At 42.5% G+C, this 27,973-nt stretch overlaps 1 protein-coding gene across 2 annotated transcripts; it reads right to left on the bottom strand.

Moving 5' to 3' along the window:
* On the bottom strand, positions 1-27,598 carry LOC112557410 (tetratricopeptide repeat protein 25-like). 2 transcript variants are annotated; one of them, XM_025227233.1, is made up of 12 exons: positions 27,333-27,598; positions 19,783-19,914; positions 15,711-15,864; positions 15,387-15,448; positions 14,981-15,158; positions 13,661-13,864; positions 9,733-9,940; positions 8,479-8,565; positions 7,413-7,609; positions 6,752-6,820; positions 3,413-3,751; positions 1-3,238 (listed from the first exon to the last, which is right to left on the bottom strand). In XM_025227233.1, the coding sequence occupies exons 1-11, from the start codon at positions 27,444-27,446 to the stop codon at positions 3,441-3,443; spliced, it is 1,716 nt and encodes a 571-aa protein (XP_025083018.1). In that variant the 5' UTR covers positions 27,447-27,598; the 3' UTR covers positions 1-3,238; positions 3,413-3,440. The 2 variants fall into 2 exon arrangements, with proteins under 2 accessions (XP_025083018.1, XP_025083019.1); XM_025227234.1 differs by having other exon boundaries at positions 1-1,669.
* Between the last annotated feature and the right edge of the window lie 375 nt (positions 27,599-27,973).

The following is a 27,973-nucleotide window of genomic DNA, read 5'->3' as shown; positions in this document are numbered from 1 at the left end:
GTTTTTAAGTCCATATGGTTTTTTTTTTGTGAAGATTTGTAGGATTATTACTGTTACTATGTGTCCTAGATAATTTGACTTAGGAGGTCATTTTATATACATGTAGTAGGAAAGATGGTTTCCTTTTCTTTTTGTCTGGTCTTTACTCATTTCTCCTTCCTAAGAGTGATACATCACAATTTGGTATTTCTAAGGTTATTGGTCTGTGGTCTGTGTCACATCCTTGTAATACAGATCAGTGTGCTTTTTATTGCCTTCTCCTCTTCTTTGTTATTACAAGCACACCATAATGTTGAACGATTTATAAATCACCAAGTGGAGCAGTCAAAGGGTAAAAGCAAAATTTACATTGTGTTTATGTACAGCTGTCAATGAAGTTGTGGAACTCTCTGGAAAGTCACCCACTTGCAAATTTGCATATACTCTCTCCATAAATGCTTACTGTTAGGTCAGTTGAGTGGAAACGTGTAGCTGAACTCTAGGTGAGCCATTCCAAAAATTTAAGAAATGTTTACTGAATAAATTTTTAATAAAAAGATAACTCAAAAAACAATATATATATTATAGAGATGCATCAATACAGTCTGTGCAGAAACAGGACAACTGCCATTTCTGGCCAAATATGCAACAGATAACATGGATCAAAAGAGGAAGACCATGTAGCCAATGCCAAATATTCAGTTCCACCACATGTACTAGCCACACTTTTCATTTATGCAATAATTACAATCAGTAGGTGCTGTCAATCACATTGTTTATAATCAGTCGGTTGTGCTAAATCACATTTAGCTTCTATTACAATGGGAAACTTTTTTCCAACACAGCTACAAGAAATCTGGTCAGTACACCTAGAAATGCTTATGGGTTAGTACACTTAGAAAGATATGCCTATGGGTCAGTACACCTAGAAATGCTTATGGGCTAGTACACTTGGAAAGATACACCTATGGGTCAGTACACCTGTGCAGTGACTTTTCAGTCCTTGGTTTTTGTGTTAGTATTAATCTGATTCTAAAATCTACTAAAACTTGAGAGACAATTGAACTGTTTTTGCATAGATCAAAGGCAATACATATTTCTATTAAAACTAAAAGCATATTTTTTCAAAGACTTCAAGCTTTGCCAAGTTTTTAGGTATTATCATACTTGAAGACACTAAAGATACTTTGCCATATCATTACTCTGCACATGTCAGCTGAAACTATTAAAAGTAAAATGCAGTATTATCAGTGTGTATATGGCACTTTGGGAGTTCAGTGGTATATTATCAGTCTGTAAATGGCATTTAACAATTCCTTGTTTATTGATATAATGCCGTACATGACAAGGTTATTAAATATAAACTTTCATTCATTTATGATACCTAAGAATAAAATTTGTCATACATTTTCATGCTGTTATATCAAATTGAAACTATTAAATGTGTCGTAGTTGCTTATCAGTCTGCAACAACTGCCAAATGTGTAATGCCATATCAGTATTTGTATTGTCAATGTAATATAAAAGGAACAACCGGTTATTAAGTTTACCCTGCCAAAGCCATAAATATCAGATTTAGATAAAATATCTAGCGATTATACAGAAAATATATAGACATTGACTGCATAAGTTGCTGTCCTTCTTTCTTTGGCTCATTGTGATGTAAATTTGTAGACACAATAGGTATTGACTGAAATGGAAAGATAAAGCGTATCAGTCTCATTTTAGTCATTTATCTGAATGTGATGCATGCTGTTCACTGATGATATAAATGTGGGAAAACTGCACATAATACACTAAGTTTATTTATTCTCAAAGGCCATATGAGTCTGTGGTATAATGGTTGTCATCATTAGTTTCATGGAAGTTGAATGCACAGAAAGTCATGAAGTAAGATATGATCAAAGTAATAATGAAAATAAATAAATTTATTTCGTACATTTTTCAAGTCAATGCACCTTACAACAGAGATCAAAATACAGATTATAAAAAATCTACAACACACAAATCAGACACAGACCTAACATATCAACAAGCAGTTATACAGAGACAGCAGCAGACAAATACAAGGTAGAAAACACAGACCTAATTAAAGTTAGCTAAAGTTAGTATTATTTAAACATATGCTGAATAGACATGCAGTTATCTTTATGTAGAGGGTTGGTAGACTGGCTCTTGTTAGTTTTTGGTGGGATCTGCTGAGGCATGCGAGAGAGGGCAATCAGTGGTGATTGTCTAGGGTAAAACGGCTAATTGCCCCGGCCATACAGGAGGATCGCGAAAAGTTTACCCTCCCGAGAGGTATATAAGGGCAGAGCTGAGGTGAAAGGACAGAACAGCTACACGATGGAGAAGAGACAGCCTTGACTACTAGCGCCTCGGGCGACCTGACGCAGCCGTGACCATTTTCCAAGCATTAAAGGGTCGCACACCTGCTGACTGTTCCTGCCTTTTTGGTTTGAGTGTTGGACTGTTGTCACTCCACAGCCCCCACCACTCGGTTACATTTACATAATATGGTTGTCATGTTAATAAAAAAAATCCTACACAATTACAATTTATAGTCATACACTTAATCTTTTTTTCTATGTGCTTTAAATTCTGGCATAGTGTGGAATAAAATAATTCTTGTCTATTTCCTACAAACCCACACATGAGTTCAGGTATGAGGGAAGGATATATTTACAATCCACTTTCTTTTCTTAGCAAGTTAGTTCACGGTTTGGGATGAAAACAATAAAATACACTCATTACTGTCTTAAAACAGAATACACAATAAATTGTAGTTTCCAGATTTTAAATGACCATTCTTTTGATATAATAACAGTAAATGTTATTGTGTCACAACAGTGCAAGTGTTTGAAATTGGTTCTGTGTAGATTATCTTCAAGAAACTCTCATATATGGAGTACTAAATGAAAGATAGTTACTGTAACTTAAATCATTTTTTGAAGGTGATTGAAACATATCAAGAAAAATAAGACCACTAAAAAATACAAATTTAATAACAGCCAACATATTTGACCAACATCTTTTTGACCTTTCTACTTTACTTTAAAGTTTATCCTTTTTTTTTTTTTTTTGATTGTTAGGAATAGTTGTTACCTTTATACATCACTTAACCCTGTTTCTGATCTTTATGTATGGTTTTCATTGCTGCTGCTGTTGAGACACCAGTGGCCTGATCATCAGACATGAAGTCTATGTCACATTCTTAAAACACCTTATCAAAATATCTCTTCCAGTATGTTTTCTGAATCTGGAAAAATACATGCACAAGACCTCTGAAAATGCTGCACCTTTTGAATGGTGTTCTACTTGATCAACCTCCACACCTGTCGGGCTAGTCTCTGTGTGAATGTCTGCTTTAGTATGTCAAAAGTGATGCATACCTGTCTGCTGTCTGCTTTAGAATCTCAAAATGAACACATACCCGCCCACCCATATATCCTCCAGTGCTGTTATGGTATGGCTTCTGCTTTTGGTTCCTCCACCTCAGTTGCAGCTTGCTCTGAACTTGGTTGCTGCGATGTGTGCTGTGATGTTTCTGGCACAGTTACTTCACATTTTGACTCCTGTGATGTTTGATGTTCAGATTCTGTTGGTTTGGACACAGTAATTTCACATTTAGGCTCCTGTGATGAAGGATGTTCAGATTCTTGCTCCACTGCTTGGGTTATCTCGTTTGCCTCTTGTCCTTTGGATAATGCAAACAATTTGGCTTTGACTTCAAGCATGGCTTTCCTAATGGCTCCTTCTGCTGAATGGTCCTCTAGAAGATGACATTTTAGAGTTTTTCAGTGTTTTAAAATATAACAATTTGTTAAAATGTGGAGGAAACTTATCTAAAAGAGTCATCCAAATGAAACAATGTGAGCAGTGTCACTTATACTGCCTTTACTGAACATATAATGCTGCTGCAAAACAATTAGATCATCACTTGAGAGAAATTCAGAAATTTCATTATGAGTTCATTTGTCAGAACATGAAAATCACAGTGTTCAAAAGGATAATACAAGACCAGTATCATTCAAAACTCAACATCAAAAAAAAGTGTTAACAGCAGACATAATCAGTTGCCAACCCACACAGGGAGCTCAGACTTGCATTGCTTAGCAGTTCTTAACATTGTTGGGGACACTGCTCTTTTGAGCCTCAGTCTCCAGCCAGATGGATGTTGCTAGTAATTTTTATAGTCTTTTGCCATCACCTAACATTCATGCACCACTTACATTCTCTTTGTCTTTCTCCAAAGACCTTTCTACAGATATGCTATTTTTTTCTCATATCAAGGGAGGAGGGGGGAATTGGTATTTTACGCCGTGCCAGCAACTGAGGCTATATTACGGCAAGGCAGATGCCACGTGCAGAAAAAGAACAGCGTGCCCGAGACGAGAAATGAACTCTGGGCAGCCAACCTTCATACTGTATTGGTGACAGGCGCTAACCGTTGCGCCATGGACCGCTTTCTCATATCAAGACTCTTAAACCATCTAAAGAAGACTAAGATTAGCTCTGGTTCGATGATAGCTCTGTAAAAAGTACCTACATACTATTTATTAGTAGTAGTATTTTATTAGAGACCTTGATAAAAACATTTATGAGTTTAATTTGTAAAAGAAAAGTCTGTGATATGGACTACACGTAATATGTGTAAGGAATTGCTATTACTTTCAAGGTGTAGTAATTGTGTGGACAAAATATTACAGGAATAGTTGTTCCTCTTCCATCCAGAACTGAAGTAAAGCACTATATACTTAGCTGTTAACATTTGCTCTGTCCTTCCCCAGTACCACATATGCAGAACTCCCTTTTAGACAATCTTGACCTCCCATCCCGCTTCTTGGTCTATGCACGGATGTTAGTTTGTGGTCTATGTACTATCCCCGCCGACAAAGTATCGCACCCAAGGTCGCATGACTTCTTGCCTAACCTCGGTATTTTAGGGGCTATGGTCTCTAGGTCAGGCAGAGCATGTGTATCTTGGGGACTAATCCCGGCACCGTGGGGTACCCCCGTTATAACCCTTTCTAGCTATTCGTAAACCTCATCCACTTTGCATTTTTTGTGCGTGGGAGGCACCTGGCAGAGACCCAAAGGGAGATCAGTTTGCTGGAAATGTGTGCATGTACAGCTGCCGACGACTCTATAACCGCTTGGTGACTTACAAGTAAGCCCACACTATGCCTCGACTTTGCGGATGACATCAGCCTGTTGTCCCACAAGCAGCAACACGCATAAAGCTCAGTCGATTCGCAGAAGAATCAGCGATGACTGCGAAAGCAGGTCGACAATTTAACTAGACAAGCTGTGTGTTTGAACCCACAGGGGAGGCGAAGGGCTGGAAAACCTAGACATGGAGATCGGTCCACAGCGAGGCGGAGGCAGCTTGCATGACATGGTCCCAACTGGAAAGGGACATCCAGAACCGGATCCGATGGCATGGTGTAGTTGCGACCCTATGCTCCACAGGGGGTGAATGGAATAATAAGAAGACAATGTTATAAAGGTAGTACTGAAAAAAGAATCCTAGAGCTGGGGGTAAATATGGCTTTGAGCGAAACCCAAACCTACGACAGATGTCTCAAACTCCTAGAGTTTGCGCAGAGCCATCGAATTATTTTTAATACCCTTCATTCTCTCGTGAAAACGATGACATTAACATGGCACTCGCCAGATGGAATCGTCCCTAACCAAATCGACATTCACCTGCAGAGATGCTTCAAATCCAGTACCAATAAGGCCAAGACGAGGACATATCCAGGCACTGATAGGCAGCGACGTTGACTTTGTCTTGACGAGCAGACGCTGAGGACTAAACGCCTCTCAAGCACCCCCTCCCCCCCAATTAGCTTTGCTTTTGGACAAGCTGCAAGACCCAATCGTTACGGCAATCTTCAAGGCCAAAGTTGAAGGTAAATTCATTGCATTAAGCTTGGTGGACTGTAATGAAGACACCCTCGTTGAAAACATCAAAGAGGTGCTGCTCCTGCTAACAACCCAGGAAGTGCTATATCGTCAAAGTAAGTCTCTGTGACCACAGGAGGGTCTTGGAGAGAAAAAAGGCAAACCTGAAGCAGCCAGAACTGGACTCGGGGCCAGTACCGGACCACAGAGGAGGAAACGGCATTGTGTTGCCTCAAAAAAGCCTACCAACTACTGAAGACCTTAAGACTGCTTATCACAAAACCTAATTAATGATCGAAGGCGGTAAAGGCCACCTTCTCGCGGTAAGCACTGTTGTACTCAACCGATTGACTGAATATTGCAAAGACCTGTACAATATCCAGCTGAAGACAGACGCTAGCATTCTTCAAAACTATCTGCAAAGCTATAGGTAAATGTGCATGTTATTAATGGGATCTTCGTTCCTTATATCAAGAGTTGCCTTCCATCAGCGGCGTGAGGGAGTTGTGCTGCAAAACCACGTGAGTGGCATGTAGTAAAAGGTATTGATCACATGTCAGTTTTCACATGCCTGTTTTATTGTAACGTCCCACACAGTGAGACCTCTGGCATATATGGCATATAGGTTTTCACATCCCGACTTCTAATCCTTGACTTTTTCATGAACCTGTTTTCAAATTTTATGTGGTTTTGGAGCTCTGAAGTATTTTTGCGCGATGGGATAACATTAAGATGTGTTAGGGAACAATGCTCATTTTGTTCGGCCTGTTTGTAATGCGAAGCAGTGTTCATTTTATTGCAGCTGTTTATTGCTAGGAAGTAGGAAATGAAACAAAGAGACTAAAATATTAGAAAGCAAACTCACGCAAAGTCGCAGATAGTTCCAGGGACTTCATAAAACTGGACAAGGCAGATTCATATTCTTCCAGCTTGACTGCAAGCATATAACAACAAATAACAATAACATAAATAGTATTGCATCATGTAGTGGTTGTTGTACTGACTGGAAGCGCACAACATTGACCAACAGTATTTCAGCTTGCCTGAGTTTTACTGTGAAGTGCTCTGGAAGTGTACAAAGGAAGTGACGTTAGCTGACTGCTAGTGTCAGATTTAGGGCACCTGCATCGTGGGTCGGACTAGTGTCAGATTTAGGGCACCTGCATATTGGTCCAGAGTACAGACTACACCGTTAACCATTAAGTGGATAGGTAACCCATAGCAAACAGCTAAGAGGCTTAAAAAATGTCAGCAGTTCATGGTTAGCAATAGCTCAGTGCTAGCGACGTAGCTTCCCTTCGCTTGCGAAAATTTGTGAATCTTGTGATGAACCTACCTTGCTTGTATCAAATACTCATCATAAAGTTAAAATGAATGTGATTAAGCGTATTTATGACATATTAACATCAGCGTTCACCACAACAGATGTTACCTTGTTTGTGGAAGTCTTGGGGGTTTGATACACAATACCTTTCAGTAAGCAAATTTGCAGAAAGCAGGTATTATCAACATACAGACGGCCCTACCTTCAGCTTGTGCAATCAGAACCCGGCCATGAAGCTGCCAGCTGAGTTCACCAGCTTGTTGGGCTGCCTCCAGCGATCGCTGACCGTACTCCCTGGCTTTGGTGTACAGACGCAGCTCCAGGTAACAGCGGCCGATTTCGTGACATAGCCAGGTAGTTTCTAATGTCGTTTTGGACAATGGAAGCTTTGCCTCCCACCTGGCAATCATTGCGCAGACCAATACACCCGGCAATTATTATACAAAGACTAACCCACCTGGCAATCATGATAACGACTAAGCACCTGTTCGCATGTCTTCCTATACAAGGTTCTCGTACAAATGGATGACAGAACTTTGGCACAAGCGTTATCAGAAGTACTTAGACTATTTATACATATACTTCTCACTTTATAACATTACAATCATAGTTTACACTTCAAAACTATATTATGATAAAAATATACCCACCAAAAAAAAAAAAAAAAGAAAAAAAAAGAAAAATTCTGATTCATTATGCCAATAGTATACTGAAGCTGTGCGTACCTTGTGTTGCGACTAGTCGTCACACATTGCATAAGAAGGCGCTATCATTTCAGTACAGAACGCAATGTCTCTCCTCTTTCGCTCACATTTATTGATATAATAATAATTGCACAATTTGCAAAGCGAATACTCACACTCATAAGGAGCATGCCTAACGAAACATGGACAGCATACGAGTGACAGGAAAACAAACAACAAATGAACTGTAAAAGAATAAACAACCGTACTAAACGAAGAAAAAAATTCAAATACAGAAGACACAAAGAGGTGCCAAATAACGAGAACAAGAGGTGAGAGTAACATGATATTACAAAAGTAAGGGTGTGACAAAGGACTAGCATTATGGGAAAGGTTCGTTCCTGAACTCCGTTTATTCAAGGACGATAAATGTGTCATACCATTGCGCGTAGTACATCAAGAGCATGAGCAGCAATATGATGTTTGACAAGTTATGATATCAATGGTAAGGATTTAGACAATATGTGAATAAGAAAAAAAAAAAACCACACACACACACACAAAAAGAAAGAAAATTATTCTCACAGTTTGATTGCCTGCGTAAAGTTCCCTCCCCTAGCGTGTACACGACCGAGGTTGTCCAGTCCTCGAGACATTGCCTCCTCCATATTGCTGTATGGCATGAAGCACATGAACTCACTCGTACACACGTGACATGATCTGACAGTCAGAGACGCAGGACATGATGTGTCACAGCCTCTGGCGCACACGTGATATGATCTGACACAAACATATGGCTTGATCCGACAATCAGTCACTCACGCCCGCACGACATGATCTGATCTGTCATTCGCACACATACACGACATGAGATGACACGATTAGTCCCTCATCAAAAGTTACATTGACACAGGCATTACACCAAAGGTGGGCAAAGCTTTTTATTTTATTTTTTTATTTTATTTTTTGTTGCGGGCCAGTCTTAAAATTCTAAGCTATCTCAACTATTTGGTAGAATAGCGGTTGTGAGCGTGCGTCCGGCGACCCTGGGGGCGATTCGCGACATACACCACTACGCAGGACCAGTTGTTGGACCTCTTATTCACGACAGGTAGGCCAAGCAACAGGACGTGTATTCAGATTCAAAGATGAAAAAAAAATTGAGTTAGTTCTAGACTCAGGAACTTCTGTAAATGAATTAGCTACCACTTTTGTACATATTTCCCGCTCACACCCTGTAGACCACTGCTATCAACTATTTTTTGTTTACCTTCTTTGCCTCTATTGTCTATTGTCGCTGTCTCTTGAACCGAGCGCTGTGTCCATTGAAAGTAGGTACAATCAAGGGTATCAATCAAGGGGGGGGTGGTGTTTTACGCCGTGCCAGCAACTGAGGCTATATTACGGCAAGCAGCCAGTCCTGTAAACAGATGCCACGTGCAGAGAAAGAACAGCGTGCCCGAGACGAGAAATGAACTCTGGGCAGCCAACCTTCACTGTATTGGTGACAGGCGCTAACCGTTGCACCACCGGACCGCTTTGAAGTGGAGAGCTGTACACCTGACACATCGATAGATGTGTGACCTATTGTAGACGTTATTATAGATTAGCTGATATTATTCTCTGCTTAGTTTCCAACTTTACTTGAGGACTATGGGTGTGTAGGTCACTGTGAGTTATCAAAGATAAGCTCTGATGCGATTCCTTTATTGTTATTTATGAAATGTCGTAGCATACGAGGGAGAGAACTAAGCCCTTCCACTAACTGTCGTATTTTTTGTGACCCCTATCAAGATCATCTCTTTGAATTTTGTTTTGCCTGAACGTGACATTACTCACCAGGTCTCACCAAGGTTGAAGTCCACCAGGTGATTGGCCAGAGCTTTATCATACTTTCCAGTTTCAAGGTAGGCATTACCTATGCAGCTGTACAGCTGTGCCTTAAACGCCATCTTGTTGGTCAGCTGCCTTTCGGTATAGGTTTCAATGGTGTCAAGACATTTCAGGGCACGCTTCATTGAGTCTCGGTACTTGCCCATAGTTTGAGCTATAACAGAATTCATTATTTTAATCTGCTGTCTTTATTGATTCATCTGGGTACCTGTACTGCAACTTTTTTTATATGCATATATATTGTCAAGGTATTGTATCTATTGTGAATTTATGATCATTACATTGTAGAGTTGGTTACATTTATCCATTCATCAAAGGACTAGCATCATTTGACAAACAAGTATGCTGTTCTGGGGGTACTGGTCGTCAGTGGCAACAACTTCACTGACAGCGGTTGACGAGGCGGCTTGCTACGAGACCAAGTGCAGGAAAAATTTGGTCTAAATTGGATCGTTAGACGAATACATCGCACTCTGCTACCTGGATCGTAAGACTCATATCTACGGAGAAGGTCACACTTTGCTGGGCCTCCAAGAATCTTTACAGTAAGAGTAAAGAGCGCGTGGCTGGGTCTTGTGTTCCGACATAACGCTAACCCCATGACCATAACGCTGACAGTTGCAGCACCGCAGCGGAAAAGGTATGAAGAGAGAAACTGTAACCATCAAATACCCACCCTCAATGAAGTCGGATATTTGGTTCTAAGAGAAAGTCAGAAATAAAGTGTCTGCAGGAGTAGATTTATCATTCTTCAGGATGATCTTCTGCACCACTGAGACCCCCTGGGTGCCAGTCTGCCTTGATGTCAAGCTCCAACATCCCAGCAAGGTCAGGGCAACGAATGACCCCTACGAAGAGTTGAGGAATCGGTACGTTGTTACTTTTATGGGTCGGTCGACGGACTGTTTTCCGTCCCATCGGCGCAGGGTCTCAGAAGCTTTCTGATTTGCGTACTGGACGAGAAATTGTCCGGAGTGCAAATGTTTAATAGAAGAGAAGCTAAAAGAAATGTTTTAAAACCCTTAGAGATAGCGAAAGGAGAGAGGGACGAGAACGTCTGGGCGGGCCCCCTTAACAGACACTCACACTATCACATACCTCATCCTCACTGTCCGAAGACTCATCCTCTCGTATCCATTTTCCCAGGTTTGATTCTTTTTAGTGCCGTAATGGAAAGAATATGGTTCGTTACATATGCTCCCCACCCACCACGGATTCCAACAAGGAGATGCGACTGAGAAGTACCACAAGGCATTTCTAGCTCGGTCGAACCAGTGCTACATAAGGACTTCCGAGTATGAAGACCAGATTGACCCCAGCCGCAACCTACTAGCACAGATAGGGCAATACATGACCAGCCAGTTGATTGGTGTGAGCCACACCAACCCCCATCTAAATCAAATAAAATCAAAATCAAATTAAATCAGACTTTATTGTCTGTCGAGGAGACCCAAGACAGAAATGTTTCTTTTGCTCACAAGGGCAGGCATACCTACTCAAACAGACATTTAACAGACACAATTAGGAGTAAAGATACATTATCATGGTAGTTTGGATCTCCGTCAAATGGTCAATGAAATTTCAATACTTCATATTTCTTTGTATATATTAAAAAAGGAGAAATCCGGACCAAAGAGGTGTGCTGTTATGATTGGCCGCAACCCATTAAGGACCTCAACCTCTAGGATTCCATCCTCCCCTCGACACGAGTCGCCCTGCACGGCAAACGCAGGGGGCCTAAAGGAGGCGACAGAGAAAAAATTATATCAGAAGAAAGGGATGATGACAAAGGGAAGACAGAAGATGAAAAGGGTAAAACTGTAGTGTGACATGGAGATGTTTCCTTAGAAAAAGAATGTAGATAAAAGGGTCAGGTATGGAGAAAAAAAAAAAAAGAAATCATAAGAGAAAGGGGATGGCCAAACAGAGACTGGGTGTCCCCCCGGGCATGAGAAGCCGGGCCCACGGGGCTACTTAAATGGTTAGAACCCTACCCCGTGATACCGTCATAAAGGCAGTTCCAAGAAGGGACATGCTCGTCTCGATGAGTGGAACGCTAAGATTGTCCTAGACGCCTACCAGCAGTGGGTAGGAACAGTCAGTAAAGCTGGTCTAAGTGAAACCCACGACTTGGGTGGATAGCGAGTGTTTTGACTGTTGTCGGAGCGTCACGTGACCGCCGCTTTTTTCTTTGATGTAACGGCGTTATTGAGGGTTGTAAATGGTAGATTGAGCAAGAATGATTATTACTGCCTGTCGTGAGTCCTTGACTGGGACGGGGTAAAAACCTGACCTTTTCTCCAGTGCTGTGTGTAAAGTTCTGACAAAACTTGGAAAAGTGTAAATTATATAGGTGACACATGTTGAAGTGTCTAACAGTTTTGCTTTCATGAAAAAAAAACCCTGTCTATGTAAGTTTTTGATTGCAGTATTGATAATAGAATACTAAATTAGTAATATACTGAATTTTCTGTCCAGGTTTTTATTTTTTTATCTTCCTTTCTCTGTGCTTGTCGCTGGCTTGTGCTCTGCATTTATCCGAATATCACGAGGGGAGGCAACTGTGTAAAGACTCGGGTTTCTTTGGTGGAGTTTCCGGACCTGATAACCGAGACTTTAGACGTAGACTTGCTATAAGTCATTATATATATATACACACACACATACAATATGGTAACATGCTTGCTGTAAGTGAACTTGAATCGAAAAGACTTTTAATGTGAAAAGGAGTGGACACTGTTTGCGGATTTTGATTAATGGTGAATTAAGTTAATTATTGTTTTTGTTGATTATTTTTGTAATATATTTATCTCTTAAATTCAGATTTTTGATAGTGTTTTTGATCTTTCCGAACACAGATGTATAGAGCTGTGATTGAATAATAGTGATATTAAAAACGACGACGACGACGACGACGACGACAACAACAACAACAACAACAACAACAACAACAACAACAACAACAACAACAACAACAACAACGTGTGATTTATACAGCACTTACTACGCTCTCACTCTCAGCACTTGAGACAAGAAAACATGGACAGCATACGAAGGATAGAAAAAGAAACAACCGTGAAGACAATAACAGACAACGAAGACGCAAAGAGGTATCAGGGAGCAAACATTAAGTAATAATAGTAATAATAATAATAGTAATAATAATAGTAGTAATAATAATAGTAGTAATAATAATAGTAATAATAATGCAAAATTTGTAAAGCGCACACTCACACACCAAAGGAGCATGCTCTTAACGCCTAAGAACAAGAACGAAACCTATACAGCATTCGAGGGACAAAGAAGCAAATGAATAACATAAAGTATAAAGGAATAAACAACAGTACTAACGAAAAAAAAATCAAATACAGAAAACGCAAAGAGGAGCCAAATAACAAGAACTAAGGGTAACATGATATTGCAAAAGGAAATATCATAAATCTGCAGAAAAACGGGAGCAGGTGGACTGGTTGATAGACCAGAATCACTAATGACAACTAAGCAACAGACAAAAACAGAGAAAAAAATGGGTAAGAAAATGGACTATCAGTTTGTTGATAGTACAAGGAGTAATGCTCATGGAACAAATGTGTTTTTAGTGCACATTTCAAGGATTCAACGGCGGGTGGCGAATATGGAAGGGAAGAGTGTTCCACTGTTTAGCAGAATTGTCAGTAAAAATCCGGTGATAATAACCTCCGTCACGACAAAGAATCAAGGACAGCAATGTGGCACTCCCAAAATCCTTTGGTCAACTTTCAAGGCGTTTCCAGTGTCAATAAAATCAAGGACGATGAAGAACTGTATGAAATAAATTATATAATTTAAACATGACCTAAAATCGATAATTTGGACATGATGTCTTTTAACCAACCTTCATCAATCTTCTCGAGTTCATCAATGATGATTTGGTCGTACACGGCCTTGACATTGGGGAAGCGTTTCCTTAGCATCATAATCTCGTAGCGGCGAGCGTACATAGGCTTCTGCTGGTGCCAGAAGTCAGTACGGGTATCTAGGTAATGAAGTCCCTCTTCTGCCGCGTCACAAACCAGTCTGCCGGCGTGGGTATCAACGTCTGAGTAGAGATCATCATCATCATCATCCTCATCATCATCATCAATCATCAATCATCAATCATCATCCATCATCCATCCATCAATCATCATCATCATCATCATCATCATCATCATCATCATCATCATCATCATCATCATCATCATCATCATCATCATCATCATCATCATCATCAGGCCAATTTAAAGATCTTTGAAGGTTATAAGAGATAGGGGCAAAGAGTACTAACACTGTAGACAGAAAAGGAATGACACCTAAAGTTGTCTGATGAAGGACTAGTGCACACTGGAGCGACTGATGACTGGTAAAGCATAACATCTTGAAGATGTGCGGTCAAACAATGAAAGCCAACGTGCTCACTTTGGAGTCTAGCCCAAACAGACAGCAGTGAAGCTGATTTCGGACAGGTACATAACAGCTTTGCATTTACAAAGAATGAGAACGGCGTTATTTTGAGTTCTTCGGTGCTTGTCGAGCGGACAGCTGCTTGTAGAGAGACTCACTGGTCTATGGTCGTTGAGATGCTGAGCTGGAATCTTGTTCGAGCCCGGTACAAAGGTAGATGATTTCCACGCATAAGGGGTTAAATGGAGTCGAGGGAGCACTAAAATAGGCGTTGGAAAAAGCTGTAAGTTGACGCACACAAAAACGTAATGTTGTGCCAATAATACCATCTGCACATGCAGCCTCGTTCACTACTTCAGCTATAACAGTCCCCACTTGTTCTTGACATACTTCAGTCTTCTAAACAGGACTTAGATAGCTGGGCAGACCTAAAGGTTGGCAGAGAAGTTCCATTTCTCGAAACGAACAAAGAATGCCTTGTAAGTATTTAGTTTTGCTTTTAAAATGATCTTTAACAGCGGCCATTTCACTGAGACCCTGTAAAGCTGAGCAAATGTGCCTGTACAGAACTGGAAGTCCCTTTTAGTTTTATGTTGTACATTTGCCCTTCAATAGTGATATAGAACACATGACATATAAATACAACTTGAAAATGAGTCAAATTTACCGAGTATATATACTTTGTCAATGCTTATGACATCTGTTTAAAAATAAGCGAAACGCCTAGTGTGGTATTTAAATGGCAAAGATGGCCAATACAAACAACGCCAACCTAACTGTGTGTGAAGCTTCTCCAGATACCGCCTGTCACCATACAGTTCTCGCAGTAGCTGCTGTATGGCCCTGTTGTAGGCCTGACCACGAACCACCTTTCGCTTGCCACCAGCTTTCTGGGGCTGCACGCCACCTGCTGGCGCGACTGTGGATGACACTCGCTTCTTCTTCTCACTCTAGAAACATGTATGTCACAGACTGTGCCAACATCAAGCATGTTCTTTAGTTCATATACCACCACTTGGGTCTACATAGAAGTTTTCTTAAGAAGAAATACAAGATGCAAAAAACTATTTTCTCGAGAATTAGGCAAAATAAGTGTCTTTCTCAATGCACGAGGTCCCTACTGTCTTGCTACACTGGACAGTGGGATCTCGCATGACTAGAGTTTCACTTACGCTGACCTCATCTCGATCTTCAAAAAATGACAGGTCTCCGGTGGTGTTGAGTGTCACCCTCTGTGGTCCTGCAATAGAGTAGCACTGCAATCACCTCGGTAACTCATAAATCATCAGGATAAGGGTTTCTTTATTTCTTTGTTATCCTAATTGTTTATTATCATTATGACTGATAAGTTAGACCTGAGGACGTAACATCAGTAAAATATTTTTATTGTCAAAGCCTGAACTTTGGATTTCTTTCACTTTAACATTTTCAACGACCCTGGAATTGCTATGTTATGTAACTATCCACAAGGTTGTTAATAATGTGGAAAGATATGTACTAACCATCTACACAGTTGTTAATAGCCTCCTGAGTTTTGTGAATTCCCAGTCGAAACTCCGGCAAGGTAGGGCGAAGTTTGCTACCACGATGATACAATACAAGCGCTTTTTCAAATTCGCCTTGATGGTAGAGGGCCTCTGCCTTTTGCAATATACCCTGTATCACATGCAGTAATATTTGGCAATATATATTTATATCTATAGAATACGAGTTTCTTAAGCGTCATATAGTCACATACAAAACATACAGAATAAATATCTTCTCATGTATACAGTGAAGCCTTGTGAATGGCCTTAGACAGTCATGTGGGCTATACGCGCAATAATCTTTAGTCATTACTCCTTGCTCGTAACACTTTCACAGTAACCCTGATATAATCCTTGGGCGCAACACTTCTCCAATGACAAAGAGTAAAAAATGCCTTCTAAAAAGAGACTTGTATGCACGTGTTCTCTCCCTCCCTGTCCGTGGAAGAGTGTCACTAAGTGACTATTGTGACATCCATTAGAACACATTCAGGTGTTTATAGTGTTCATGGTGTTTATGGTGATGGATAGGCGAAGAACCTAGTGGTTATGGCAAGCTTCCGAGCCTTTTAGACAGCTATCTCTGCATACTTGGTATGGTGCGAACCGGGTGCTGATCCCGAGGAGTGATGGGACCACATAGCAGCCTCACCTTTCTCTCTTCTAGCACCCGGTTGGCACCATACCGTGTAGACAGAGATAGCTGTCTAAAAAGTATACTCAGCATGCGACAACCGCTGTCCTGACCTTCCTGTAGTCTGTCCTCCGCAATCTCATTATAGTGGCCAGAGGGTTAGGGTTAGTAATATGTTTATAATATTATAATGGATTAGGGTTAGTAATATTATGTATATAATATTACAATAATATTATAATTGGTGAGTGTTAGGAGTTAGGGTTAGGGCTAGTAATATGTATATAATATGTATCTAATATTATAATAATATTATAATAACATGTAGTCTGTCACCGCATACTCAGTATTCAATGCTCTACAGTCTACACTAACAATTAGGGATTTAACTCTCTGGCCACTATACTGAGTATGCGGTGACAGACTACAGGAAGGTCAGGACAGCTGTTGTCGCATGCTGAGTATGCCTTTCAGACAGCTATCTCTGTATACTCGGTATGGTGCCAACCGCCTAAGTGGAAAGAAGTTGAGTTCAGGGACAACAGCAGTGACCTTAGGGCTGTGTACAGGGTGACACTACTGGGGATGGAGATTTGACGACCTGTAGTTTTGTACTTACTGTTGTGACTCATGGTCGTGAATATTTCACTTTCTTAATTAATTATTATATTTTCGGTTCAATGGGTGTATTACGCTTTATTTGTCAAATTGTAATGTTTCTTTATTTTGATTTATTTCTATTATCTAAGAGTGCGTCTGCTTGTATACAGTTTGAACGGATAGCAGGTTGTTATGCTCTGTTGACAGAATATTTGAGGTTGGTTATTAAGAGATAATGCGTTTTAAGACCTATAGACTATATACTTCTCTAGTTTTCAACAAACTCTATCAGGCCGGACACGGGGCGAGCGGTGCTGTCCACTGGAATGTGATTGGGCAGCACCTGGACACCATTGTTTATAACTCTACAACTTCGTATTGTTAGCGACTCCAAGAGTCTCCCTCGTACCGCCCACCCACCTGTCAGGTGTAACTCTTGGGACGAGAATTTGGTGTGAAACTCAAGCTGTAACAATTCTAGTATTTACACCATCCTAATGACTGTGACTGTGGGAGGGAGGATAGAATGCGGGAGTCTGATGAGGAGCCAAGGTTTCGAGCAAAAGTGTGGACAGACAAGATTGGGGGGGGGAGGAGCCTTCAAAGAATCCATAGAATAGAGTTGAGAGCTTGTAGTCTATTATAGCTTTAATTGGTAGCCAATGAAGAGAGTGAAGAAATGGTGTGAAATGCTATTTGCGAGTCCGGAAAACGAGGTGAGCAGCTGACTTCTGGACTATCTGAAGCTTGTGGATGAGCAACTGTGGACAGCCAGCAAGAAGAGAGTTGCAGTAGTCTAGTTTAGACACAACAAATGAGCAGATGAGAATTTTGGTGGTTGAGATGGACAGAGTATGGTGAATGGACCTGATCTTCCGGAGCTCATAGTATGCAGAACGACAGATGTGAGAAACATGTTTATCACCAGACGTGACATGTCAACATACATTCTGTAACAAGTAACATGTTAAAGTAACAAAAACATCGGCATCGCCTACCTCAGTGGTGAAGGGTAAACTCTGGCTCTCCTCTTTGAAAAAATTAAATCTGCTGTTTTTTCGTCATTGAGTTTTAACTTGTTGTGGGTCATTCATAGTCTAATATCAGAAATACAATCTTGGATGTTCTGGATAACAGTGTGTGCCTGAAAAGTTGCCAACAAAGGTTTTATCCGATATAGAGTGAGATTGAATTGGAGTAATAAGTGGCTTCATGTACATGGTAAAGAAAATAGTACCAAGTACAGAACCTTGGGGGACTCCTGATTGAATAGAGACTGGTGGAGACACACAGTCTTCCACTATAACTGACTGAGCCCTATCAGAGAGATATGACTGAAACCGGTGGAGTGGGGAGCCTGAGATGCCATAGAGTACTGAGTCTATGAATGAGAATAGTGTGGTCTATAGTATCACAGGCAGCAGACAAGTCTAACACAGTGAGAAATGACATGTCATCTCTATCCACAGCAAACAAAATGTCATTTGTCCCTTAAGCAGGACAGTCTCAGTGTTATGAACAGGACGATAAGCAGACTGTGATGAAAAAATCAAATTTTAAGCTTTAAGATAGAATAGAAGTTGCTTGAGAATTGCTTTCTCTAGAATTTTGGAAAGAAATGGTATATTGAGACTGGACGGTAATTGTTTAGCACATTGATGTCGAGGGTAGGTTTTTTTAAACAGCAGTTTCACTAAGGCAGTTTTGAAGTTAGATGGGAAGATTCCAGAGGACAAGCTTTCATTTACTATTTCTGTGAGCGCGGGGAGTAGACAGTCTTCTAGTCATGGGGTGGGAACTGGGTCCAGCAGACAAGTTGTGGGTTTTGACTGGAGTATGATGGTCCCAAGCTCACATTCCAAGATGGGCTGAAAGGAAGCAAATGAACACTTTGGCCTTGCTAGATCGTCGACGTGGTTAACAAGAGCGGAAGGGTGCACAGGCGGTGATGAAGTTTAGCCCGAATATCAAGAATCTTGTGAAGAAAAAAAAAACCTAGCTGACGGCCTCAGGTAGTAAAGCAGGTGCAATGACTATGGGCAGTTGCGGCCTGTTCGTGCGTCCCAAAAGATGGTTACATGTCCTAAACAAACTCCGACTAGATGAAGAAGCCTGTCAACAGAGGTTGAGGACAGATGGTCAGTTCGGTTCCCAAGTCATCACGAAACATCGACATGTCCATGTCACAAAGACGGCGCAGAGTGCGAAACACTGGTGTCAGTGCTGGGCGACTGGCTGACAGGTCAAACCGTACACAATAATGCTGTGAAGAGAGCACATCTGAGACGGCAACCATGGGTATGACATTATCAGCAGGTCTGTGCACCACCCAGTCCGAGATATGATAGTTTACGTGAGTGTGCTCGGTGACTGACTGAGTCAACTGGAAGACATTGAGCAGGTCTGTGATCCTTGTGGTACACAGATGGTTTTTTTCATCAAAATGGACAAAGAAGTTACTTCGATCACGGGTATGCCACTGAGCATAAAATTCTGACAAAAACATGTTGTCAGTCAATTTGTGGTCTTGGGTCGTGGGCCGTATAAACATAATTATTAGATGATCTTTTTCTGACAATGAAAGCTTTTTATTAACAAATTCAAATGACGAGTTTACAGAAGAAAGATCAGTGTTAAACGCAAGTTATTTTACGAGAGATAATAGGGCTACTGTACTTTGTAGTATGTCTTATCCCGGTCTACAGAGAGAGAGAGAGGCAGGCTGTGTAACAAAGTTACTGTACTTTGTAGTATGTCTTATCCTGGTCCTGAGAGAAAGAGACAGAGTCAGGCTGTGTAACAAAGTTACTGTACTTTGTAGTATGTTTTATCCTGGTCCAGACAACTTGTAGCATCTTGAAGAGCTTTCTTTGTATCTCCTAGCGCCAGGTAGCATCTGGAGCGAGCCAGAAGACATTTCTTGTCGTTGGGAATTAGTTCCAGCGCCTGTAAATAATTTATTAGATTGTTAAAAATTGTCATCATTACTATCTGACATTAACGTAAGTTTAGACTTGCTCACATTTTTATGATCAACTATTGCTGCTTCTGTTCTTTTCAAAATAAATAGATATTTGCTAGTGGATGAAGATGATAATCTAGTAGCCTTTTGATCTTTGGGAGGAAAGTGTTAGACACCAAGTCCTGTTTCCTATCTCTACTTTCATTATTCCCCAGTCACGGCGATAAATTGCCAGTTACGATATATATATATAGTTAGCCCGACAGAAAAATAACCATGGCACGTAGAACAGTGTGCAGGTGGTTTTTCTTAAAGCTCCCGTAGTCTGCTGCAGTCCGAGTGACGCTCATTCTGGTCCACTTAAAAAAATACACGGGCGCGAAGAATTTGGGCAAGTAGTTTTTCTTAAAGTTCCTGTGCATTCCGTGCATTCTGAGCGATTTTCATCCAGGTTTCAGAAATGCCGAAGTTAATGTATGTGTGTGTAGATATATATCTACAGAATGCGGTGCTCAGCTTCGTAGTCAGATTCGCTAGATGAGCACCCGACCACACCCGACCCTCTGCAGAGACAAAAGGCGAACGACAGGTACAAGAACCATAGTGCGTCCGAGACTTCCAGCGGGCTTGACCAGCGGGCTTGACCAGACTTACCGGTGTCGCGCTGTTGTGAGCGCGAGAGAGATACCGAGGGCCAGTGGAGGGGAACTAGCATCCTTCTAGCACTGGCAAATTCCTTCGTCTGGGGCAGACGACGAAAGAGTATATCTAGAACCTCTTGTGAGTTTCTAGTCTGCGAGGGACTTATAGAGGAGAAAGCTTAATGCCCGCATGTAAGAACGATTAAACTTTTATTACGTTCATGTCCTGAGTGATAGACAAGAGGTCTACAAGAGAAGAAACACAAGAAAGTGAAGGTAATCAAATCTGACAGACCAGTTGGCCTGAAGCATGACTCAATATTAATGAACTGTTAATACTCTCAGTTCTTGATATTTGGTACCTCTTTGCGTTTTCTGTTCTTGTTTTTATTTATCCTTAGTACTGTTGTTTATTCTTTCTTAGTTCATGTGTTATTGGTTTGTTTTGCTGTCCATGTCTCGTTCTTGTTCTTATGCGCTTGGAGCATGCTCCTTAGGAGTGTATTACTAATTTTGCATTTATTATTATTCAAACCTTTAAAGTTTGTTGGAATTAATATTTCGATTATATTGCTTAAAACAATGGAATAGCCACCTCCGTATTTTCTACATTTTTATGAATCCTGTTTGTACCAACAGTAAGCAAGTCCTTCAGAATAATTCTGTGAATTTGTTGTGTGTGGTCAACGTGATTGTGATGACAATCCAGTCTGGTCTTGTGCGTGCTCAGTACAGTGGTCACTGAATCCACAAAAATGCGTGTAATTGCAACATACCATATCACAAGGCAGAATTGAACAGTAGAAAACATGCAGTGCATGTGCAAGCTCTGTCCATTGTCAACGCAACTCAGCAACTTTAGCTCCCTGGGAGGGTTTATAGTCGGTTTCTATGAGTCTTTTGAATCATTCCTCAAAGACGACGATTAAGTACGGTCGACCGGATGGGGAAAGAAGTCATTGCATGGCTGCAGGCGAGCGCAGGTGGTCGGCGATTGAGACTTGCTCACTCAACTCTACAGCACTGCTACAATGTAACGGGAAGCGTTGCAAAGCGAAGACGTCCTTTACACCCGTGGTCAGCTATCAGACAGCAAGACAGGTTCACTGTTCTGTTTGTTTTAAGAAAACAGCCACTGCCAACACACTCGCGAGACAACTGTAAGCAGCTGCCAAAGTAACTTGTTTCTGACCAGACGGTTCACAACCTCTCAGGGAGAGCAGTCTTTGGTCAGGTGAGCTGCTGTCCGACCTGTCCTGACACCTACACACCATATATGGTGCTTGTCTTGCATAGCCACAATGCCCTCTGGCGTGGACAAGGGAACTGACTTTCAGTCCTCTATAATTATGAATCTCTCTTTGCCAGGTCCTTACATGATGCGCGAATCCGCGTCTGGAGACGAACAAGGAGAGAGCATTACCACGATACCACTATGGTGAAGCGTGATCACTATAGTGGAGAATCCACCATAGTGTGGTGAGGGATGGAAACGGCCGACACAATTCCCCTCTGCATGATGCAAGGCAGACTGACAGAGATAATATCAATCAAATCAAAATCAAAATCAAAACAGACTTTATTGTCTGCCCAGGAGGACAGAAATTTGTCTTTGCTCACATACCCATACAGACATTTAACAAACAGTTAGGAGTAAAAGTGAGGAGTAAAATAGTGTTGATTGCACCAGTCCATCAAGGCAGTGTATGTTTATCCTAACAACAAACCTTGGTGACCAAGGGCCTAAAAGCACTGCTGAACAAAAAGAAACATTTGTTCATCACGGCAGAAGCCCACGACAGAAGATTAGTACATAGAGAGGACCATGATGCTATCCGTTGGGTGGCAGAGCTCTACGAGCATACTAGTTAGTCCGCTTTCAGTAGTTTGCCGTGGACCAACGAGTGTCGACGAGATTGAAACAGAGGTCGAGTTAGCTCTCGCCATAAACCCGATGTGTCAGAATGCGGCTCGTGGTTACATCTTGAGCTCGCTGGAGGGACCTGCCAGACGTCGAGTGTTGATGCTTCCGCATGACGCAAGAGATACGCCGAGAAAGATCTTGGGTGTCCTAGTGGAGGCGTACGGCGAACGGAAAGAATCAGTGCCACAGCAACGTGATGAGGTGGTCGACGAATACGCCGCGAAGCTCCAGAATTTAAGCAGGCGAGGTAGAAGGCGGCGCAGAGCGTCGAAGTGGCGGCGATTGACACCATCTCGGAGGACTGCAGCCCGACCGGTCAGGGAAAGTGACTGCCCCCGTCGTCCGTAACAGGATGACAGGGAAATAAAGTGTAGCTGGCCTGACTGGAAAGTATCCGACGGCGGAGGTTGTCATTTATGGCAGTTGAGTGATGGCGTTGCTCGACACCGGCAGTGAGGTAACGACGGTCACTGACGAGTGAGCACGAGGGCACATACAGGACTTACAGCTAAAACAAACTCAGGAGTGGCGGTGGTGGACATGTTTACGGCCAGCGTCTGAGGACGTTCCTATCCTGGTGGTCAAGGACCTGGTCGATGTGGTCACAAGTGAGCGCAGGAGGCGCGTGTCGCTTCTACTAGGGAAGAACGTCCTTGATCAGATAATGGACTCTACCGAAGATGTGGCGCAGGCAGTACAGGCAGCCGTGCATGAAGCTCATCTTGAGAAGACATTGTCAACAAAAGGACTGGCTAGGGCCGCTGGCAACACGCCCGTTCCAGGATGCCAATTGGGTCTGACGTCCACACCAGCCACTTTCCAGAGGTTAATGCAGACCACCATGCCGAACTGTTTAATTTCAGTCCTTCTTGTGTACCTAGACGATCATTTGGTATACTCCAAGATAAAGGACATTCAACTGCGGGAGGCGCCATACCTTCAGGATGACGACAGTGAAGAGGAAACGCCAGGGTGGTATGCTACTCTTCCAAACCATCACCACAGAACTCTTGTGACAATGCCTGTGGTGCCAGAAGTAACAGTGTCTGTGGTGTCAGATGACAGTACCAGAAATGAGTCCCTATCGTGTCCGAACCGCGCAGATCGCAGCGACTTACCGCGAGACAGGCAACAAACTCGCACAAAGTGTAGGATGAAACAGTTCGTGCGACGCTATGCCATGGCAATATGAATACCATGGATATATTTTTTAGTTGCGGTGATCGGTGACACCGTAGATGACACGTACGCATTGATCAGTTGTTTATTTTGCTAATTGTTCATTTTTCTTCAACTTTACCGCGGCTGCGTCCAGAAAATGTCATTGACAAGAATGACACACGAGGTGATGGCTGACAATAGATGTCAGCACTCACTCTTCTTCAGTCTCTGTTTGATTCCTCCTGAGTCCTTGTGCCTTTATTTAGGATGGTGATGGCTGCTGGCACGAAGGACCTCTGGTAGGCAGCTTTCCTTATGCGTGGTACCTTATAGCGCCTGCCTGAGGGCAGCAGCTGGAAGCTAGTGTGGAGAGGGTGTTTCAGGTCCGAAATGATGTTATGTGCCATCCTTCTGACTGCATGAAGGTACAAGTCAGAAAGTGGCAGCTGTGCTTGACCAATAATTTTATTTGCCTGGTGGATGATTCTGGCCAGCCTTGCCTTGTTTTTGACTAGTAGATGACCATACCAGGCAGCGATGTTGAATGAGAGGATGCTCTCAACAAGAGACCTGTACACAGTCTCCAGCACCCCAGAGCTGACGTCGAAGCTGCGAAGTCTCCTCAGAAGGTACAGCCGTTGCTGGGCCTTTTGTACACTTGGTTCACGTGATCACTAAATGAGAGCTTTCCGTCGATCACTGTACCAAGGTACCTAAACACAGCAGCCCTCTGCACCTGCTGTCCCTTGATTTGGAGTGGTGGGGAGAGAGGGGTTGTGCCATCTCTTCCTTCGTAGGCTCTTCCAAAGGCCATCTCCTCCGTTTTGTCAACGTTCAGATCCAGAAAGCTGCGGTCAAACCACTCCTCCAGCTCCCCCACACAGGCCAGGTACTGTGACAGGACTGCTCGTCTTTCAGGCAGCCCACAAGGGCCATGTCATCTGCATATTTAACAAGTTTGAGAATAGCACTGTTAATACTAATCCCATTTGTATATACAGAGAAACAGGATGGGGGAAAGCACACATCCCTGAGGGGTACCCGTGTTGAGGATCTGCTCATCTGACAGAATCATTCCATCCACTGACAAATAAACTCCGTCAGACGAGCTGCTGGACCCTATAGTACCTGTCGGTGGAACTCTGAAACCCACCCTCTGTGGTCGGTCCTTCAGGAATGATCTGATCCATAGAATTAGGCCAGTGTTGACATCCAGGTCTAGTAGGCGCTGTACAAGAAGGTGTGGCTGGACCGTGTTGAATATTTTACAGCCTCTGGCACTACCAGCACTGCAGACCATAGGACCAGGCACCGCTCTTCGGGAAAAAGCCAGACCGCAGAGGGCCAGGGTCGTCAATGACTTCCTGCAGCAAAACCAAATTAACCACATGGACTGGCCGGCCTGTTCCTCAGATCTTAGTCCCACTGAACATCTGTGAGATGTCATGGGCCAGTGATTTCACCCTTCAGCAGTTGACCTTAATCAGCTGTACCAGTTTCTTCAACAAGAGTGGCAAGCAATTCCTCAAAAGACTCTGAGAACATTGGCTCAGTCCAAGAGACAACGGTGCCTTGCCTACATTCAGGCCAATGGTGGATACACGATTTTGACTTTTTTCCCCTTGAATATCACATTTTTGAATTTTAAAAACATAGGTTACGTCAGCTCAAATTCGTGTTAAATGATTTATTTCATTGAAATTGGCTGATAATGTTTCATTTAATGAATGAAGAAATTCTTTGATTCAATGTTATTGTCTGTGCGTTTATGGGCACGAAACAGTGATTAACTATATACTTAACTTTCCCTTATTTCGAGCAGTTGTGTGTGTGTGTGTCACTGTACGACTTTGACCTAGTGTACAAACAGGGCTCAACACACACAGATGCGGAAGGGTTGTCAAGGCGACCTCAAGATCCGCCAGAAGCAGATGAAGAATACAGGGATACCTTAGAGCAGTGATGCCCAACCTTTTTCGGCCTGCGGGCCATACACATTTCCGACACGCGTGTCACGGGCCGCGTCACCGCAAAAAATTAAAAATAAAAAAAAATAGAGCAGATACCCTTTTTATTAGAAACAAGTTGTACTTACCATTAATTATGTAGTAATTAGTGGGATATTTGAAGTTGTTTACCCGAAACCAACTTCTGAATGTCCGGCTGCATCGTAGAAACACCAAGTCGATCGGAGCACTAAATCGAAATGTTCGTCTATCGAAAAAAAGATTGAGAGACGCCCCTACGTGGGGATAAATACTTCTTCTTCCCTTTTTTTCGTTTTTTTAGGTCTTTTTTTATTGCTAACATGCCGATTTCCTGCACTGTGGGCAGAAGTTTCGCGGGCCGGATGGCACCACGTCGCGGGCCGCATATGGCCCGCGGGCCGGAGGTTGGGCATCCCTGCCTTAGAGAAAGCTGGGTTCCTCCTGGAGAAAGCGAGGAAATTTCAAGACGACAATCCACAAGTCGTAAATCGACATGCAGTCGATACTGACAGCCAAGAGCGCAGGAAGGCCAGTACATTCCATCCAGCAGACAGCATGGACACCACGCCCATGTCACGTGACAATGACGCCACCGACAACTTCACTCCAGCCGTCGAAGCTGTCGTAAGGGACCCAAACACCATTCCAGACGGCATCTTAGAGCCGGAGGGCGGGGAGCCAGACTTTGCCACCCTGACAGTCGACGACTGGCGGAGGTTACAGCAGCAAGACCCTCACATAGCCGCTGTCTGCCAAGCGCTCACAGAAGGAACCGACCTGACAGTGACGGCGCCAGAGACCAGGATATACGCCAGGGAGAGGAAGAGCCTGATGCTAGAACATGGTGTGCTCTACCGGCGTGTGTCTGACACCACGTCTACCCACGTGCAACCGCTAGTTCTGTACACAAGAATATATACAAGATATATAAACTCTAGCTCTATTCACAAGATATATGTGACCGCTAGCTCTGTACATAAGAAATATATGACCGCTAGCTCTGTACATAAGATATATGTGACCGCTAGCTCTGTACATAAGAAATATATGACTGCTAGCTCTGTACATAAGAAATATATGACCGCTAGCTCTGTACATAAGATATATGTGACCGCTGGCTCTGTACACAAGATATATGTGACCGCTAGCTCTGTACATAAGATATATGTGACCGCTAGCTCTGTACATAAGATATATGTGACTGCTAGCTCTGTACATAAGATATATATGACCGCTAGCTCTGTACATAAGATATATGTGACTGCTAGCTCTGTACACAAGATATATATGACCGCTAGCTCTGTACATAAGATATATGTGACTGCTAGCTCTTTACACAAGATATATATGACCGCTAGCTCTGTACATAAGATATATGTGACCGCTATATCTGTACACAAGATATATGTGACCGCTAGCTCTTTACACAAGATATATATGACCGCTAGCTCTGTACATAAGATATATATGACCGCTAGCTCTGTACACAAGAGGCGACCGCCCAAGACCCAGCCCCTGATGGGGCCCCCCGCGCTAACAATATCGTATGATTATGTTGTAGCCAATGTAGCGGCTTCCAAAGGCCCCGCAATTTGCACAAGGCCCAACATCTCCCTAACCGTCTGTATTGTCACCGCATTGTCTCTTCCTGCACATAAAATAACTGTAAACACGTGGGTGTGTCTCACCTTTGTGTAGCGAGCGATAGCTCGATCGTACTGATGGGTACGATAGAACATGGCTGCCTGTGAGCAGACGACTACTTTGTCCTCCACCTCCTCCTTCTCCTCCTCGTCGACCATGGCTGCACCAGTTTACTCTTTCTCTTTCAGAGGCGTATCCAGTGAGCAACCTTCCATCTTGAGCTTTACAAACATATAACCTTGATCGCTAATGAGCAAGATCGACACCTTGTCCTGCCTGTCGGTTACCTGTGGCAACGGGTGCAGGTAGATACGTCAGTGCTGATTATTTCATATATTGGCGTCATTCGTGTACGTCAGCACTCTCGTACATTGTGTCATAGCATTGTTATGGTATTGTGTCATAGTATATTGCTATAGCATTGTGTGTCATAGTATGGTATCATAGCATTGTTATGGTATTGTGTCATAGTATATTGCTATAGCATTGTTATGGTATTGTGTCATAGTATATTGCTATAGTCCACCACCAGCTGGTGCAACTTACCTTGTAGTGGTGTGGTGGCTGTCCCGAGTTCAAATCTCATCTCCGGCAATCTGTTCTTTCTCTGCATGTGGCATCTTTTCGCAGAGTCAGCTGCTCTCCATGTGGAGCCATAGTTTTTGGTTCGGTGTAAAATACATCT

Source organism: Pomacea canaliculata, linkage group LG2 (genome assembly GCF_003073045.1).
Source record: "Pomacea canaliculata isolate SZHN2017 linkage group LG2, ASM307304v1, whole genome shotgun sequence".
Taxonomy (NCBI): domain Eukaryota; kingdom Metazoa; phylum Mollusca; class Gastropoda; order Architaenioglossa; family Ampullariidae; genus Pomacea; species Pomacea canaliculata.
Note: the sequence above shows the minus strand (reverse complement) of the source record. Positions and strands in the feature narration are given on the sequence as shown.

Excerpts from the sequence above, each read along its gene's own strand:
- LOC112557410 (XM_025227233.1), bottom strand. The coding sequence starts at position 27,446 with ATGGTCGACGAGGAGGAGAAGGAGGAGGTGGAGGACAAAGTAGTCGTC. Across the intron at positions 7,610-8,478 it reads TTTACGCAGGCAATCAAACT|GTGGGAGGCAAAGCTTCCAT; the intron begins GTGAGAATAATT and ends AATGATTGCCAG. Across the intron at positions 6,821-7,412 it reads TCTGATTGCACAAGCTGAAG|TCAAGCTGGAAGAATATGAA; the intron begins GTAGGGCCGTCT and ends ATATGCTTGCAG.